At 43.9% G+C, this 19793-nt stretch overlaps 1 protein-coding gene across 2 annotated transcripts in view; it reads left to right on the plus strand.

Annotated features, from left to right (window-relative positions):
• Nucleotides 1-816: 816 nt before the first annotated feature.
• RIC1 (RIC1 homolog, RAB6A GEF complex partner 1) overlaps nucleotides 817-19793 on the plus strand; it is a 143965-nt gene continuing 124988 nt past the window's right edge. The window contains exons 1-2 of one of the 2 annotated variants that reach the window (XM_040417144.1): nucleotides 817-1118; nucleotides 16524-16631. In XM_040417144.1, the coding sequence (XP_040273078.1) occupies nucleotides 978-1118; nucleotides 16524-16631 (249 nt within the window). In that variant the 5' untranslated portion in view covers nucleotides 817-977. The remainder of the gene's footprint in view (nucleotides 1119-16523; nucleotides 16632-19793) is intronic. The other variant, XM_040417143.1, reaches the window with a different exon arrangement.

Consider the following 19793-nt stretch of genomic DNA (forward strand, 5'->3'; position numbering starts at 1 on the left):
CATAAAAAAATGTTAAAAATACATAAAAAAATGTAATAAACAAAAATCACACAAACTCCAAAATGGGGTCAATAAAAACTACAGATCGTCCCGCAAAAACTGAGGCCCCACACAGCTCAGTAGATATAACTATAAAAAAGTTATGGGGGTCAGAATATGGTGATTTTACACTATTTAGACATAGAAACCTATACATATGTGGTATCGTTGTAATCGTACTGACCCAGAGAATGAAGGCCACAGGTCAGTTTTGCTGCAAAGGGAAGGCCGTAGGGATAAAACCCGTTAAACAGTGGAGGAATTGCGTTTTTTTTTCCAAATTTTTAATTTCTTCCCGTATCCCACTACATTGTGCGATATATTAAATGGTGGCATTAGAAAGTATAACTTGTCCTGCAAAAAATAAGCCCTCATATGGATATGTAAACGGAAAAATTAAAAAGTTACTGCTCAAGGAAGATAAGGAAGAAAAATGCATACTTTCTGGCTATTTGCTTCTCCATAAGCTCATTCAGTTCCACCTGTCTTTTCACAGTCATTATTATATAACCAGTGACACAAATCTATTCTTTCACTGCCTCCAAAGAGTTTCCCACCAGAGGGCAAAACACCTCCACCTCACACATCCCGCCCGCTGACGTCCGCCTGGAACTTTCCCCTCAGGCTCAAACTCGCGCACACACCATGCTTCACGGGTTTAGGAAAGTACACACCAATCATAGCTGGCGTTTAACCTGCCAGTTATGAAAGCCGCACAGTGATTGGCTCACTTTTCTCTCAGCGCTCATTGGTTGGGAAAGGATTGGAGGAGGAGTTCTGCAGGGAAGTGTATTGCAGGGTTACTGTACGGGTGTTCGTCGCTTCCGGTACTTCCAGAGTCGCTGGTCGCCGGGGGCTGTGTGTACCGGGGATGTTCTGGCGGAAGAGTTGGGAGTGATGTTCGCCCCTGTGCGCCGGACTGTACACTGACAGGCGTCATGTATTTTCTCAGTGGCTGGCCCAAGAGGCTGCTGTGCCCCTTGAAGAGTGTGGAGAAGCCCTTTCACATCCAGCCGGACGCGCAGCGCCTGTTCCTGGCAGTGTTGTCGCACACTCAGCTCAGTATATGGTACAGCAGGGTGAGTGTTGCCCCCTATGGGGCGTTCTCTGTATTCTGCACTTGTGTCAGGCTTCGTTGGAAATGCATATGTCAATAGCAGGGGTGAGTTGGTGATGACCGATACATAGATCAGCCTAGGTCCAGTAATGGGGTTCATTGGTGATACTAATAATAAGGCATTGGGGGGAGATTTATCAAACTGGTGTAAAGTAGAACTGGCTTAGTTGCCCGTAGCAACCAATCTGATGCAACCTTTCCTTTTCCAAAGGAGCTATGAAGAAATGAAAGATGGAATCTGATTGGTTGGTTTGGGCAACTGAGCCAGTTCTACTTTACACCAGTATCTAAAACCCAACAGATGGGATCCCCTTGTAGAAGTGCACAGACGATAGGGCTAATGCTTCTATGACTATTGTATACTTTGCATCGGCTGTCTTAGCGTCTGGATATTGTACTCTGTTGCTATTAGATCACCTCTGTTGACGTGTCAGATCTTCACATTACATATTGCGCTACTGATCAGCTCATCATTGGAAGATGTGAAAGATAAAAGCTCTTCTGTCCACGTGTTTGACAGTCTATTGTTAAAGGGACTCTGTCAGGAGTTTTGCCCATGTGAAACTGCTGACAGCAGTGGGTAGGGGAGCTTTTATTATCTGGCATAGTGTGAATATGAACCTTTTATTCTGCCAGATTCTTCTTCAGCGAGTGCCCAGGAGGGGGCGCTTCATTGGGAAGTGCTCTCTGCATTGCTCTGCTTCGCAGCCCCTTCCCTGCTCTGAGTGACAGCTGTAGTGGTGTCCTGATTGGATGCAGCAGCTGTCACTCATAGGGAAGGGGCTGGGAAGCAGCTCAGTGCACACGGCACTTCATAGTGAAGCACCGCCTCCAGTGCAATTTGGAAGCAGAATAAATTGTCATATTCACACTAATCCTGATAATATTTCCATATATGTTTGTACTGCTCTCCCCATCCTGTACCTGGTTCTGTCAGCCATTTAGCAGGGTCAGAACTCCTGACACCTCCCCTTTAAGGCCACATGCACTCAATGCATATTACGTGCAGACTTTCTGGGGCAGTTCAGGTCTACATAGATATGCTCTTTCTATTAGGCTACATGCACACGACCGTATGTGTTTTGCAGTCCGCAAAAAAAACGGATGACATTCCGTATGGCATCAGTTTGTTTTTTTTGCGGATCTATTGTAATAATGCCTATCATTGTCCGCAAACTAGAAAAAAATAGGACATGCACTATTTTTTTTGCGGGGCAACGGAACAGACATACTGATGCGGACAGCACACTGTGTGCTGTCCGCGTTTTTTGCGGACCCATTGAAATGAATGGGTCCACATCCTATCTTCAAAAAAAAAAACTGAACGAACACGGAAACAAACAACGTTTGTGTGCATGTAGCCTTAGATTCACTTTCACATTGTCCTCTTTATACAGCTGTGAATATGGGTAGGATGTAGTGCTGCCGGAGGTATGTATAAACTGATTAGGCTACTTTCACACTTGCGTTCAGAGCGGGTCCGTCTGATGTCTGCACAGACGGATCCGCTCCTATAATGCAGACGTTTGGATCCGTTCAGAACAGATCCGTCTGCATTATAGTTTAGAAAAAAATCTAAGTGTGAAAGTTGTTCAGACGGATCCATCCAGACTTTACATTGAAAGTCAATGGGGGACGGATCCGTTTGAAAATTGAGCCATATAGTGTCATCTTCAAACGGATCCGTCCCCATTGACTTACATTAGGCCTGCACAATATATCGCCAAAGCAATCGCAATCGCAATAAATCGCCATATCGCAATCGCCAATTGGCCGACCCAAAAATGCAGCAATTGTATTACCATATTTTTCACTTTATAAGACAAACTTTTTTTCCCCCAAAAGTGGGGGGAAAATGGCAGTGCGTCTTATAAAGCGATGGTTGACTTTTTACGTGGCTGACTCGGATGCATCGCCGGCCGCTATATTGCACAGCGCGGCCGGCGATACATCAGTTACAGTGCGGGGAGGGAGGAGGGGCTGGAGGCAAGTCGTTATTTTAATGAACAAATGTTCTTCTATTTATTCTGTTTATCTGTTCTGTGCAGTGCTATTAAGAAAATGGCAAGTTTTGTATTTTGTACTTTTGCAGTAAGGCCTCTTTCACACTTGCGTTGTCCGGATCAGTCGTGTACTCCATTTGCCGGAGGTGCCCGCCGGATCCGTAACAACGCAAGTGAACTGAAAGCATTTGAAGACGGATCCGTCTTCAAAATGCGTTCAGTGTTACTATGGCACCCAGGACGCTATTAAAGTCCTGGTGCCATAGTAGTAGTGGGGAGCAGTATACTTACCGTCCGTGCGGCTCCCGGGGCGCTCCAGAATGACGTCAGAGCGCCCCATGCGCATGGATGACGTGTCCATGTGATCACGTCATCCATGCGCGTGGGGCGCCCTGACGTCACTCTGAAGCGCCCCGGGAGCCGCACGGACGGTAAGTATACTGCTCCCCCGCTCCCCACTACACTTTACCATGGCAAACAGGACTTTAGTGTCCTGGCAGCCATGGTAACCATTCAGAAAAAGCTAAACGTCGGATCCTGTAATGCGCCGAAACGACGTTTAGCTTAAGGCCGGATCCGAAATAATGCCTTTCAATGGGCATTAATTCCGGATCCGGCCTTGCGGCAAGTGTTCAGGATTTTTGGCCGGAGCAAAAGGCACAGCATGCTGCGGTATTTTCTCCGGCCAAAAAACGTTCCGGTCCTGAACTGAAGACATCCTGATGCATCCTGAACGGATTTCTCTCCATTCAGAATGCATTAGGATAAAACTGATCAGGATTCTTCCGGCATAGAGCCCCGACGACGGAACTCTATGCCGGAAGAAAAGAACGCAAGTGTGAAAGAGCCCTAATGCAAATATGTTATTTAATTTTGTAAAAGATGTTTTATTTTGAAAAACACTGTGCATTTCAGTTCTTGAGTTAAGCACAACTACATTTCAGCATTATCAGTAATTTCTGTGTGCTTTTGCCTTGAAAATCCAAGCAAATAGACCTCTAGCACAATTCCCTTAAAATATTGCATCGCATATCGTTATCGCAATTTTTGGGGCCCTAATCGCAATCGCACAAAACTCCCATATCGTGCAGCCCTAACTTACATTGTAAGTCTGGACGGATCCGCTTGCCTCCGCACGGCCAGGCGGACACCCGAACGCTGCCAGACTGAGGCATTCTGAGCGGATCCGCATCCACTCAGAATGCATTGGGGCTGGACGGATGCGTTCAGGGCCGCTTGTGAGCCGCTTCAAACGGAACTCACAAGCGGAACCCCGAACGCAGGTGTGAAAGTAGTTAGAGTGAGAATTGTGGGGGTCATCATGTCGCTCTGATCGGCCATTTAGTGCCAACCTTGCTGATGGACAGTTGGTGCAAGAAGAATAGGAAGGCGTGTTTTATTATAGTGGTTTTTATTTCAGTCAGTGTAAGCTACTGTATATTATCTACTGTACATAGCTTCAGACTTTGTCCCATCTTCGCCCTCTGCCTTGTTATTTTTCTAATTACGTTCTATGTTTAAGTACTGCGCGATGACCAGTAGTAGGTGCCAGAGGAAGACAACAACAAAGTACACTTTGGCTCTACAAGCTACGGATTGGTATTTACCTTTTCCTGGGTTAATGTCTGTTTGCCTGTGTGTCGATGGTGTCTTCCCTATTTCTGCTCCTGCGTCCAAAGTGAAGGGGATATTGGGAGGCTGGACCCTATTGTGATAGTTTTATGCTGAGCCTGCCCCAGCCGGCGGCAGTGCTCAGTTTCAAACTCAGCTCGCTCGCGCTAATATCCCCTTCACTTTGGACGCAGGAGCAGAAATAAGGAAGACACCATCGACACACAGGCAAACAGACAAGAACCCAGGAAAAGGTCAATACCAATCCGTAGCTTGTAGAGCCAAAGTGTACTTTGTTGTTGTCTTCCTCTGGCATGGTGTCGGACCCTTACCGAACGGATATTAATGACCTATCCACAGTTCCAGGAGTTTGGAATAACCCTTTAAATGTGTCGTCCATTATGTTGCCCACTTCTCACAGACATATTGGGGGAGGCAGAGAGGATGAGAGTGGTGGCAGTTCTCACTCTGGCTCTCCTTGGGACGTGCAGTGATGAGAGGGTGCACCTTTGTTTCCTCTGGGCACACCCTGGACTTTTGAGGTCTCCTGGCTGGGGGTGCTTGATGTTAGGTAGATGGGTAGAGAGATGCAAGGCTGGATGGATGGTGGAGTGTGACCAGGCCTATTTGGTTATCATAAGTAAAATCACTCTTTACTGAATAAATGATGGGAGTTGCAGTACATATACCAGGGCTGGCCAACCTGCGGCTCCCCAGCTATTGTAAAACTACAACTCCCACCATGCCCTGCTGTAGGCTGATAGCTGTAGGCAGACTGGGCATCCTGGGAGTTGTAGTTTTGCAACAGCTGGAGAGCCGCAGGTTGGCCATACCTGACATATACAGTTAGGTCCATATATATATTTAGACAGAGACAACATTTTTCTAATTTTTGTTCTGTACATTACCACAATGGATTTTGAACAAAACAATTCAGATGCAGTTCAAGTTCAGACTTTCATCCTTAATTCAGTGGGTTGAACAAAATGATTGCATAAAAATGTGAGGAACTAAAGCATTTTTTAATCTCAATCCCTTCATTTCAGGGGCTCAAAAGTAATTGGACAAATTAAATAATTGTAAATAAAATGTTGGCAATGACTGCCTGAAGTCTTGAACTCATGGACATCACCAGACGCAGTGTTTCCTCCTTTTTAATGCTCGGCCAGGCCTTTACTGCAGCTGTTTTCAGTTGCTGTATGTTTGTGGGCCTTTCTGTCTGAAGTTTAGTCTTTACAAGTGAAATGCTCTATTGGGTTCAGATCAGGTGACTGACTTGGCCATTCAGGAATATTCTGCTTCTTTGCTTTAATAAACTCTTGGGTTGCTTTGGCTTTCTGTTTGTCAATGTCCATCTGTATTATGAAACGCCGACCAATCAGTTTGGCTGGATTTGAGCACATAGTATGTCTCTGAAAACCCCAGAATTCATCCGGCTGCTTCTGTCCTGTGTCACATCATCAATAAACTCTAGGGACCCAGTGCCACTGGCAGCCATGCATGCCCAAGCCATAACCCTGCCTCTGCCGTGTTACAGATGATGTGGTATGCTTTGGATCATGAGCTGTACCATGCCTTCACCATACTTTTTTCTTTCTATCATTCTGGTAGAAGTTGATCTTGGTTTCATCTGTCCAAAGAATGTTCTTCCAGAGGTGTGCTGGTTTCTTAAGATGTTTTTTTTTTTTAGCAAAGTCCAATCTAGCCTTCTTAATCTTGAGGCTTATGAGTTGCTTGCACCTTGCAGGGAACCCTCTGTATTTACTTTCATGCAGTCTTCACTTATGGTAGAATTGGATATTGATACACCTATATCCTGGAGTGCGCTGTTCACTTGGTTGGCTGTTGTGAAGGGGTTTCTCTTCACCATGGTGATTATTCTGCGATCATCCACCACTGTTGTCTTCCGTGGGCGTCCAGGTCTTTTTGCATTGTTGAGGTCACCACTGCTTTCTTTCTCAGGATGTACCAAACTGTAGATTTTGCCACTCCTAATAGTGTAGCAATTTCTCGGATGTGTTTTTTCTGTTTCGCAGATAAAGGATGGCTTGTTTCACCTGCATGGAGAGCTCATTTGACAGCATGTTTACTTCTTAGCGAAATCTTCAAAATGCAAGCACCTCAAATCAACTCCAGGCCTTTTATATGCTTAATTGAGAATGAAATAGTGAATGAATTGCCCACATCTGCCCATGGAACAGCCTTTGAGTCAATTGTACAATTACTTTTAGTCTTTTTAAAAACAGGGTGCCAAATGTAAAGGAGCTGAAACTCCTAAACCCTTCATCCAATTTTATTATGGATACCCTCAAATGAAAGCTAAAAGTCTGGACTTTTTTGTCCATGTCCAGTATATAACTATAACTTAAATATGTTTTAGTAAACAGGTAAAAAAAATAAAAATTTGTGTCAGTGTCCAAATGTATATGGACCTAACTGTATCAGTTATAGGCACAGTTCTGACTTATATCACATAGGCTTTCTCCCGTAGCTCTATATAGGCGGTAACAACAATGGTAGTAGTCAACCCTTAGTCTCTCTCCAAATACATCTTGCAATCTTTCCAAATGACCACAGGCGCACAGTAACTCTCAGTATGCTTTCGGCAATGCCCAGTCCGAGGTGTGTAGAACTTTGATCTAGGGGCGGATTGGCCATAGACCTTACTCCTTACTGCCGGCCAGTGGAAGTTTTTGGGGATGTATTCTTTGCTGCTGGCAGTATTTTGTGATGGACTTTGGTTTTTGGCTCTGTTGGAGTGGTATAATGTGCCACAATATGGTATGGATTCCCTTATCTTCCATCAATTTGGACCCAACTACAAAATGGGGCCACTTTTAGTATTTTTTTCCAGGGCCACTTTAAGTTCCCAATCCACCACTGCTTTGATTGGATAGCCAGGCTGTCTCAGGAGTGTGATGGGCAACTGACTCTTTCCACATGCAGTAAAGTATATTGCTGGTGTAATGCGTTTAACTTACTATCTCAATCCACAACCTTTTGAGTAATCCTCAACTTTTGTAGATATTCAGTGCTCTTTCTCTCAGATGTAGTCTCTCAGTCCAGTTGCTTTTCTGGCATCTTTCAGTCTCGGGGATGAAGGTTTCCTGGACTAGGCCTAGTTGCCAGCAGCTCACACAGCCACACGTCCTCACTCTAGGGCTGCTACGCAAAAGACTCCTAACCAGGGGATGGGACAGGCCCATCACATTTGCAACTGCACCAAAGAGCTGCCAGTTAACTATTTGCTACCTATACAGAACCATCTGGGATACACTGTGCACAAGAAAACAAATACTTTAACGTTTAAAGTGTAACTGTCATTTTTTATTTATTTGCTAGTTTATTAGAGCTAAGCATGTATACCTGAGTTGGTCTGTGAGTGATTGTCAAAAGATCTGTAATTACCTTATAATAACAGCTTTCATTAGTGTCCTCTGTCCCTTTCCACTGCTCCCTTAAAAGACCGTTGCTATGGCTCATCTGTCTCCGGCTAGGAAGAAAGAGGGGCGGTCCTTCACACTGAATGCCTGCATTAGTCTTCAGAGTGAGGAGGCGTGTCTCTCACTAATCCAATCTGATTGGCTGGCAGGAAGCTGCTGGCTACAGCAAGTGTGTATGGGAAGTGAGGGAAAGCAGTTTTGGCCTCAGAGAACTGGCAGAGGAGCCATCTTGAGAAGGTTCTCATATTGTAAATGTTTAAACAGCCGTAACTAAGGGGAAAACTCAAGGAAAACAGTGGTATGAGAAGAAACTAAAGATTGCTTTATGCATAATGCTGCTGCAGCAGTAACGTATGCTAAAAAAATTTTTTTTTATGAAAACATCATGGTTACACTTTAAGGTATTTTGGCAATAAATCACAATATTAACTCTTTAGCAGTGATCCACTAGGTCACTTCAGATACTGCTTCAGGTTTATGAATATTCACATAAAGCCTGCAGGCCTCATAGAAAGCAGGACTACATAATACAGGCAAAGCAAGAAATAGCTGCTGGAATCCGGTGAATCACTGTCTAGGTAGCGGACAGTAGCTTCTTCAGGCTCCTTTATAGTAAGTACATTGTACCAAAAAAATAAACTGGATGCCCCCTCAGCTGGCATCCGCTCATCCTGGTACGCAGCAGTACAGAACATGTAGCACTGTAATATACTGTAGAGCGGCACCACTAGACGGGCAGTCTGTCCAGGCACTGCAGTTATACAGTACCCCCAATTGTCACTGCTTACCGACTGTGTGATTCGCTAATCTCTGGCATGTAACCTGAAAGCTGCACATGTTGAATCACATGTGCCGCAGACCTGCCACTGGTATGTTGGATGCGTGTGCATGCTCATTTCATAAGATGAAAGCAGTGTAACCAGAGGCCACTGTAACTTCAGACATCAGTGTACAATGCGGTGGGTTTATGTACATAAGGGGAAAGTTCTACAGCTTTGTAATATACCTTGTGATTTGCTTCCTCACCGTTATAAAGGTATTGTTTGCTGTCAGTGAATGAGAACCCAGACTTCAAACCTGTACACACCTGGTCCTTGTCCTAGCTGACAGTTGCATGCGGTCTAGACAATGCTTGCTGACTTGACTCCAGACTGATACATTGCAGCAAACTAGTACAACCTACTTAACCATCTATGAGATGGAAACAATGCGTGACTGCAATAATAATACCGGAAAAAACCCCACAAAGGGGACACACATCACATATAATAGCTTTATTAGACAATTAATTACAAACAAATAGTACATTAATTAATAAAATACAGCAGCAATGCAAGTAAGCGCTGCGACAAGCAGCTCACCTGCTGTACCAGAGAGAAACAGATCCCCACAGCCTAAAAACTGCTCACTTCAATGGTAAGTGAAGAGGCACTAATGGCTGTAATATCCCAAGGTAATTCAAACATCCGCCTAAATATCCCATATGTAGTACTCCACCATAGCGCTCACTCATAGGCCCCAACTGTGGGTATATGAATAAATCAAACAGAGGATATAGTGTTATATTAAGAAAATACCTTTGTAATCGGCCAGTAAAGGGATCGGACCTCTGGACAGCAGAGAGCACACCCCGAAGAACCCCTTGAGAAGGCGGTAGCGAAACGTGCGTCGGGGTGTGCTCTCTGCTGTCCAGAGGTCCGATCCCTTTACTGCCCGATTACAAAGGTATTTTCTTAATATAACACTATATCCTCTGTTTGTTTGATTCTGTTTTGCCGGAACACTCGGGGCTGGATCCGGCATTAATGCATTTCAATGGGGAAAAAAGGCCAGATTCGGCATTCCGGCAAGTGTTCCAGAATTTTGGACTGAGATAAAACCTTAGCATGCTGTGGTATTATCTCCGTCCTGAAAAGTCAAAAAGACTGAACTGAAGACATCCTGAACGGATTGCTCTCCATTCAGAATGCATGGGGATGAAACTGATCAGTTCTTTTCCAGTATTGAGCCCCTAGAACGGAACTCAATGCCGGAAAAGAATAACGCTAGTGTGAAAGTACCCTTGGGCTACATGCACATGACCGTTGTGTGTTTTGCGTTCTGCATTTTGCGGAACGGCACGGACAGCCTTTAATATAACTGGCTATTCTTGCCCGCAAAGCGCGGACAAGAATAGGACAGGTTATATATATTTTTTTTTATTTTAATTTTTTTGTTTGCGGACCAAAACAACGGCCTTATAGAAAGAAAAACCTCCATATACTTGTATGCAGGGATATATAGTGGAGGGGTTTTGCATCCCTGTGCAATCCCTATAAGGGTTTATGCACACGGCCCCAGAGTGTGGCAGCCGGGGCCCATATTGCGAGCCACAAAAAGCGGGTCCATAGTATACGGACACTGGCCGTTTGTGCACCGCATCACGGATGCAGACCCATTCACTTTAAAGGGTCTGCAATCCGGAAGGTGTGGTGCAGTCCCCAATGCACGGAACGGGCAGCACAAGTTCGTCTGCAGGAGCCCTAACTGAGTTGTAATTTAACTGATGTTTACTCGTGATAGGTCATACTTGAATGGGCTGTTAAGCCTTAAAGGGGTTGTCCAGTTTCAGGAGAAATCTGAGAACCATCCGGATAAGATTGCAGTAAAGAAATGGTAAGTACTTACCTGGCATAATCCAGGTCGGTGCTCTGGTTCTTCAGGCCAGGATCTATTGACCCACGTCCTAGAGACAACATGTGACCGATGCAGCCTGTCACTGGCTTTTCAGTGCTAAGGACAGTGATTGGCTACAGCAGTCACATGTTTTCGACTTGATGTCCCTGCTGCAGCCATGTAAACAGACCCCGGCCGGTGCTAACTGGAGCAGCAGTGTGGGTTCTTACCAGCTCTTCAGTGCAGGCTCATCCCAGACAACTTCTTTAAACACGTGTGGGGTCAAATGAAAGGTGGAATCTGGTTGCTATGAGCGACTAAAGCCAGTTGTACTTTACACCAGGTTGATAAATGACCCTAGCGGATTTCAGTGACAGATTATTTTATTATCCAGACCTGCCACCACATAAGCTGACCATACAATACAGATTTCAGGAACAGTTATCCTCCAAGTATGTTTGCCTGGGTTTCCTCCGGGTGCTCCGGTTACCTTCCACACTCCAAACACATACTGATAGGGAACATAGATGGGGAGCCCCATTGGGGACAGTGTGAACCTAATGTCTGTGAAGCGCTACGGAATATGTCAGCACTATATAGTAAATAAAAACTTGTGTCATGGAAAAAAGCAGCCCTGAGTGGTCAAAATTTTTAAAATCAAATGGATTCATTTGTTTGATAAAGCAAACTTTTGAACTGTAAAACGAGTAACTATTTAACCGGTGGGGGTCCAAACCCACTCTTCACAAGAAGGGTGGTCTGTGTCCCCCATTGGGATGAAGCAGAGGTTGAACATGCGCACTGCCACTCTATGGCCTCTTTCACACGAGCGTGGCAGACTGGCTCCGGATGCGTTCAGTGAAACTCGCACCATTTTGCAAGCAAGTTCAGTCAGTTTTGTCTGATTGCGTTCAGTTTTTTTGCCGCGCGGGTGCAATGCGTTTGGATGCGTTTTTCACGCACGTGAGAAAAAAACTGAAGGTTTACAGACAACATCTCTTAGGCCTCTTGGACACGGGCGTCGCGGGTGAGGGCCGGATGCGATGCGGGTGCGTTCAGGGAAAAGCGTGCGAGTAGGCACGCAATTTTGGTCAGTTTTGACTGTGATTGCGTTCTGTTTTTTTCCACGCGAGTGAAATGCGTTTTGCACGTGCGTGAGAAAAAACAATGTGTTACCCAGACCCGAACCCAGACTTAGTCACTGAAGTTCAGGTTTGGGTTCGGTATCAATTGAGGGTTAAAAAATGATAAAAATATTACTCACCTCATCCACTTGATCGCGCAGCCGTGATCCTCTTCTTTGTTCTTCTTGAAGGACCTGCAAAAGGACCTCTGCTGACGTCATTGCGCTCACCACGTGGTGAGAGCGGTGACGTCAGCGCAGGTCCTGCTGAATGAAGATAGAAGGTCCTTCAAGATGAACAAAGAAGAGGATCCCGGCTACGCGATCAAGTGGATGAGGTGAGTAATATTTTTATTATTTTTTAACCCTCAATTGACATTGGACTTTGCATTCTGTATTAAAGAATGCTATTATTTTCCATTATAACCATGTTATATTGGAAAATAATAAAGTGAATGGGGTCCCGGGTCGCTCATCCCTCGTCTCCTTAGCAACCATCAGTGAAAAACGCATTCTATCCGCACTTGCTTCCGAATGCAATGCGTTTTTCACTGAAGCCCCATTCACTTGTATGGGGTGCAGAACATAGAACATGCTGCGTTTTTCACGCAACGCAGAACTGATGCATGAAATGAATGGGTCAGGATTCAGTGCGGGCGCGATGTACATTGCTGGCTATTCATTTGAATTGCTGCCAAATTTGTCATTTGCACGTGGGATATGTGTGCTGGGTGTTGACTGTACTATACAGCTGACACCTCCTACGGTGACTTGTTTTCAGTATCTCTTTTTGTTGCCAGTGAATGTAAAGTGTTTCCCAGAACTGGCTCCCCACTCCTTCTTCTCCAGGCCTGCGGATGCTACGCTTTGCTCCTTGGCTGTAAACCTCTGGTTTGACATTGCCGCAGCCGATCACTGGCCGTGGAGGAGACCGGATCCCCTTACATCATGACAAATGGTCACAGTGGAGCACCGCAGGCCTGGAGGAGAAGGGGTGGGGAGTCAGCTCCAAGAAGCAGGTAAGTAATCTTCCTTGAATTGTTTATACCTACAGTAAGCTGAAACCTGTCCTGATTGTGACAAACTGACACATGTACACATTACCAGAGAGCTCTGATTACACAGGAGATGACACCAAAATCAGGAGTGGCTAAAAAATAGAGAAAGTATAAAGGACAGATACAACCTTTCCTCTTCTCTTTTTTTTCATATAATTCACTCCTGGTTTTGTCCTCCAAAACTGCATTAAGAAACCGGACAATGTGGCCATCCTCTTACAAACTGTGTGCCAGGGTGAGCAGAAGTCTGTAAGTCCAAGCAGGCTGCTGCTGTCCAAAATGCCTAAATTCGTTTTTTTAATTAATTTTAATGGATGTGCACCTTTAGTGTTTTTAACCATGCTTGATAAAAGGGAACTTTTATGTATATTTTGGATGCTGGCATACCTGCCCTTTTGATATTGTGAGCACCGTGCAAGTTATTCGGCTTCTCTTGTTGTGTTCAAGTAGAGATATTGAAAATGGTAATACATTAGATAATACATTGGTAAAACACAAAATCTAGTAGAAAATGGGTTTTCTTTCTTTGTTTGCTGGCAGATCCTGTGCCAAAAAGTCACCAGTAGCCGCTGTGAATCTGCCTCCTATTGTTGTCAGTGGGTATCTGCGGTACACTTCACGTGACCGTGGTTTATAGCTGCGACCTCGCCAAAAATAGACTTGGACTTTCTTGGCATGGTGTGCAAATGGATGCTACTGGAAACTGTGACGGGGGTCCACTCATGTTTTAGTGCCATTCAGTGGGGCTAAGGGTACTTTCACACTTGCGTTTTTCTTTTCCGGCACAGAGTACCGTCATACGGGCTCTATACCGGAAAATAACTGATCGGTTTCATCCCCATGCATTCTGAATGGAGAGTAATCCGTTCAGGATGCATCAGGATGTCTTCAGTTCAGTCGTTTTGACTGATCAGGCAAAAGAGAAAACCCGCAGCATGCTACGGTTTTATCTCTGGCCAAAAAAACTGAAGACTTGCCTGAATGCCTTTTTTCCCATAGGAATGTATTAGTGCCGGATCCGGCATTCAGAATACTGGAATGCCAGATCCGTCCTTCTGGTCTGCGCATGCGCCGACTGAAAAAAAGGTGAAAAAAATAAATGCCGGATCCGTTTTTGCCGGATGACACCGGAAAGACGGATCCGGCGTTTCAATGCATTTTTTCGACTGATCAGGATCCTGTTCAGTCTTACTAATGCCATCAGTTGGCATACGTTTTGCCTGATCCGGCAGGCAGCTCCGGCGACGGAACTGCTTGCCGGATATTTCTGCCGCAAGTTTGAAAGTACCCTAAAACGCAAGCAGGTCCATGGCATTCAAAGTGAAAAAACCCATGGCAGAAACCGTAGGGATTTTGCTTTTGCAAACTTTGCCGTTTTGTTTCAGATGGTGTGCATTTCGTCAGAAATTAGGCGCTCCTCAGGCAGCCCCTGACAGGAGTAGTTTTCACTCCCTTTTCTTTTTTTTTTCTTTTTTTTACACCACAAGCCCCAGCCCCCACCAGTCCCAAGTGGCAAGGACAACAAAAAAAAGCCAAAGTTAAAGTTGCAAAACGGGGTCTTTCAAATATATAATTTTTTATTTTTTTAATTTTTTTTATGCCAAAAACTGGTGTAGGCATCTTCGTAAATGACCCTCATTATATTTTAAAAGTGTTTTGGTTTAGAGTGTTCATACTACACCAAAAAACGTATAGAGCCGGAGGTGATTTGCGTTTCATTCAGAACATAAGACAGAGTTTATTTTTTTTTATAACTCAGCGCCCCCCTCCAAGGGATGGAAGATGAGATCTCCTGCTCAGTCCTGTATCTCCTTTTAGTTACTCCACCGATGGATACTAATCAGCACTTGCTGTGTTGGCAGGAAAGGATTGCTCCCGGCTGAGCTCAGAGTGGGTGTTCCAGGAGTTCACACCGTACGATACACAATCCTTTCCAAAAGGAGTCACTAGATGGAATAGGTGGATAGATGGTGCAGACTGACAGGCACAGTTAAGAGCATAGATTGATTCCATACTCACAAGAGTCAAATGGAATGAAAACATGTCCCAATCCACTTTATATATGCAGATCAGATATAGTTCATAAAATAATCTTCCAAATTGACAGCTTCAAATATACATTTAATCCCTCAAAAGTCACGGTTATTAGAGGCCACCGCATCTGAGTTGTGGTTAAATGGAGGGTGGAAGCACCCTTTAGGGACACCGGCAATGTGCGTTCCGCATTTTGAGGACCTCACATCGCCGGCACTTAATAGAAAATGCCTAATCTTGTCCGCAATTGCAGACACGAATAGGACATGTTCTATTTTTTTTCGGGAACGGAATTGCAGGCCCCGAAGTGTGGGTCCGCATTTCCAGATCCAGGCAGCACATCGTGCGGCCCCATAGAAATGAATGGGTCCGCAATTCCGTTCCGTAAAATGCACAACAGAATTGCGGATGTGATCAGACCTCCCTGTAGCAAAATTGTGGGGCTCATGCGCTGCATGCTGTCCTTCACTTTGGGGGCCCCGTATTGGACATTGATGGCATATCCTAATGTGTCTGAGATGGGAATGCCCCTTTTAAATGGTGCGATTAAAAAAAAATACAACTTCTCCCACAAAATAAAATAAGCACTCATTTGGCTGTGTGACGGAAAATTAAAGGTGTTATGGCCCATATAAGGCAGGAAGGAAAAAAAATGGAAAATGCAAAAATGAAAATTGTGCCAAAAACTACTTTTCATTTTAAACTTTTTCATCAATTACTCTAGCGCCCATCCCTCCTTTTAGATAGTTCTCCCTCCACCCCCCCCCCCATGTCCCATCATGAATTAGGGCAGTGAAATGTCTCCTGACATCAGCAGGACAATTGGCATTAACTTTGCCCCTTGTTCTTACCAATGAGGCTTGTGTTTCCTAAATTACAAGACTCCAATGCAGGACGTAACCAACATCAACTGATTATCAAAATAGATTTCCCACAGGACGCAATGGTAGGCTGATGCCTTTACAATAAGGCAGTTTTGATAAATAGTGGTAAAGTAAAAAATCTGTGCATGCCCCTTTCTTACTAGGGCATAAAACAAAACAAAAAAATTCTGCAGTATGTTGATGAGATTTTGTATAATCTCATCCACTTTGCTACCACAATTTACAGTACAATAAGGTTGTTAGAGCTTTTTAACTCCATTACCCTCTAATGATATTGAGAAGACTCTGGGAATGAAGTGACTGCTAATTCTGTTCCAGTCTGTACAGCAAAGCGAACAAGCGAGCCAGAGATTACATGACGTATAAGCCCTATTGTGCCAGCTCAAGCAGCCAATGTGAAAACTGGATTTAAGTGGATAGTAAAATAATTTCAAAAATATGTTTAAAATAAAAATCTAATTTCAACTTCTGATGATGCACAGTCGATTAAGATGACAATTGTTTTAAAAAGGCCTGCTTTTTCTGTCTTGTAATGTTACATTTCTCTGTGTTTCAGCCCAGCGTATTAATAGCCAGTTACAAGGAGTCTGCAAAGGCAACGGCCCAGTTTGGAGCTTACAAGCAGTCACAATGGAAGCCGGACAGCAGTGTCGTTGTCATTACAGTAAGTCTACCAGCAAGAATCTGCAAGAAAAGATATTCTCCAGTATGCACTATTGAGTGGTATTAGGCCAAACTCATTACATAATAATTTTCAATATTTTATTATGTGTTCTGTACTGTGTGATCTGTCAAGGTAAAATTCAGTCAACCGCACATTTTGTAATGTACAGTCATGAGAAAAACAAAGTACCCTCTCCTTGTATTCTACAGTTTTCCGTATCAGAACATGATTTAAAAAAATCTGGCACTTAGAAAGTGTTAAAATTGGGTAAATGTAACCTCAGGTGAAGAACAGTACCTGACAAGTTACAACATGTCATTATTTAACAAAAACTAGGCCGAAATGCAGAATCTGTGACAAATTAAGTACACCCTTACTGCTTCCATAGGAATTAAGTGGGTAAGTCCCAGCCAAGTGCTGCTAATCAAATGCCCTTGATTAACTGATCATCTGCAAGTGTGAACACCTCTACAAAAAGAAAGTTTTGGCAGTTTGCTGGTCTGGAGCATTCAGATGTGTGTTAACACAATGCCAAGGAGGATAGACATGAGTATTGAGCTTAGAGAAGCAATTGTTGTTGCCCATCCATCTAGGAAGGGTTATAAGTCCATTTCCAAAGAATTTAAATTCCACCATTCTACAGTGAAACAGATTATCCACAAGTGAAAATCATTCAAACCAGCTGACAATCTTACCAGGAGTGGACTTTCCAGCAAATTCACCCCAAAATCTGAGAAATTGCAAAAAACAAATGAGCTACATCTAAGACTCTACAGACCACAGTCGGCATGTAAAATGTTCAAGTTCTTGAGGGGTTGCCAGGAGAAGGCCTCTTCTTTCTAAAAAGAACATGGCAGCCAGGGTTGCCAACTGGAATTTAACTTTTTTTTTTCTGGACAATTCATCAAAACATTACGAACAGACAGCATTTTTTACAGACCTATTGGGGGGAAAAATGAATAATACAGATTATAAGTAATACAGGACTATAGATCAACATACTGGAAACTGTAAAATAATAATTACCACAAAACTAACCCGCCTCAAAAAAATCATGGACTATCTATTTTTGTTTGGACACAAGAAAAACAGTTCCTTATTTTTCTAAACTGCCTATGAGTTTCTGGACGATTGGCAGTACAACTTAATTTTGCTAAGTATCATCTGAACAAACTACAAGACTTGTGGAACACTGTTCTTTGGACAGATGAGACAAAAGTGGAGATGTTTGGTCATACTACACAGTGCCAGGTTTCTATCAGCACTTACACCTTATGCCAACTGTGAAGCACGTGGAACGTGATTATTTGGGCTTGTTTTTCAGCCACGGGACCTGGGTAGCTTGCAGTCATTGAGTCGACCATGGACTTCTCTGTATACCACAGTATTCTACAGTCAGATGTGAGGCCATCTATCCAACAGCTAAAGCTTGGCCAAAACTGGGTCATGTGACAGGACAGTGATCCCAAGCAAAGTAGCATATCTACAACAAAATGGCTCAAAATAAAAGAAACAAGTTATGGCAAAGGCCCCGTCGAGGTCCAGACTGCAACTCAACTGAAACCTGTGGTGGGACCTTCGGTGAGCTGTGCATTAATAAATGTCCACACCGCACACAGACCACATCTCTATTTTGCGGATCAGCAACACAGGACACAGTTGTGTATATTGGGCCTTCCCGTGTGAGAGGCAGCATGCTGCAATATGAACCCTAAGGATGGTTATACCCCCATCCTCTGGCTGCAGCTCATCTACCACGAGAACTGTCACTGTCGGCTGTCAGTCAAGCTGAGTTGGGCATGGAGCTCTCCACTTGTCTCTTGTCCCCCTGCTTGTCTTGTTTTAAACAGAGTTAAACTCATGGAAAACTTTGCCCATAGCAACCAATTACAGCACAGCGTTCTTTTTTCATGCACACTTTAAGAAATGAAAGCTGTTGTGTGATTGGTTGTTTTTCTGTTAGTGTTGATGATTCTCCCCTATAACACTGCAACATCTGAGTGAAACATAGCCAGGGAACCTTTCCCTTTTGTCTAGTTTGGGCAGCATGAATCACTGAAAGGCTGTCTTTAACCAGTCTGTGCTCTTATAGTGTACATACTTCTCTTTCCAACAATTCTATTGTTTTTTTTTATTTTTTTATATGAAAATTTATCTGCAGAAAATTATGGTTTATAAAATTTATACTAGCAAAATGCACTACTATTATGGGTTTGTTCTATTGTTGCACATGTAAAAAGTATGAATTTCCAAATTATTTTTATTTTTTATTTTACATATGTTACTTCAGTGTGCCAATTAAATATATGGGGTCATTTATCAAAATGGTGTAAAGTAGAACTGGTTTAGTTGCCCATAGCAACCAATCAGATTCCACCTTTCATTTGACAAGTCATTTTGGAAAATGAAAGGTGGAATCTGAGTGGTTGATATGGGCAACAAAGCCAGTTTTACTTTACACCAGTTTGATAAATGACCCTAATAGTCTTCATCCAAAAGAGAATTCTAATCAATATCTGGTGGGAGCACCCTTTCCCTTCAGCATTGGTTCTTCTAGGTACTTTTGCCCACAGTTATTGAAGGAATTTGGCAGGAGGTACTAACCAGAGATCTGTGAATGTAGGCTTGCTTAAATCCTACTGTCTCTTCATGTAATCTCATACAGATTCACTGGATGTTGGGATCAGGGCTCTGTGGGGGCCATATTATCACTTCCAAGACTCCTCGTCCTTTTTCACTCTGAAGATCATTCTTAAAGGGGTTCTCCGGGATTAACCTTTTTTTTGCATTAAAAAAATCAAACCTGTGGAGGAAAGATTAGTTACCAGATACTTACCTTCCAAAGTGCAGCAATTCCTGAGATCTGCCTCCCGGTCTCGTGGTCCCTCCAGATGTCTTTTCTTTGCTTCCGGAATAGTCCGTCTTCTTGTCTTCTGCTCCTCTCTTCCTGGCTTGAGCAGGAGACGGATTGTCTCTAATGACATCACCGCCTCCTGCAATTGGAAGCGTCGGCCTCCGTCTTCTTCACCAGCTTGTTGAAGAGAGCTGTGTAAGCCCCGCCCCTGGGGCGTGGCTATGGAGATTGCTGCAGAAGCTCTGGCAGTAGCACTGCAGTGAGGGCTGATGCCTACAGTCCTGTGTGAGTATAAGCAGAAATTGCCC

Source organism: Bufo bufo, chromosome 2 (assembly GCF_905171765.1).
Source record: "Bufo bufo chromosome 2, aBufBuf1.1, whole genome shotgun sequence".
Classification (NCBI taxonomy): Eukaryota; Metazoa; Chordata; class Amphibia; order Anura; family Bufonidae; genus Bufo; species Bufo bufo.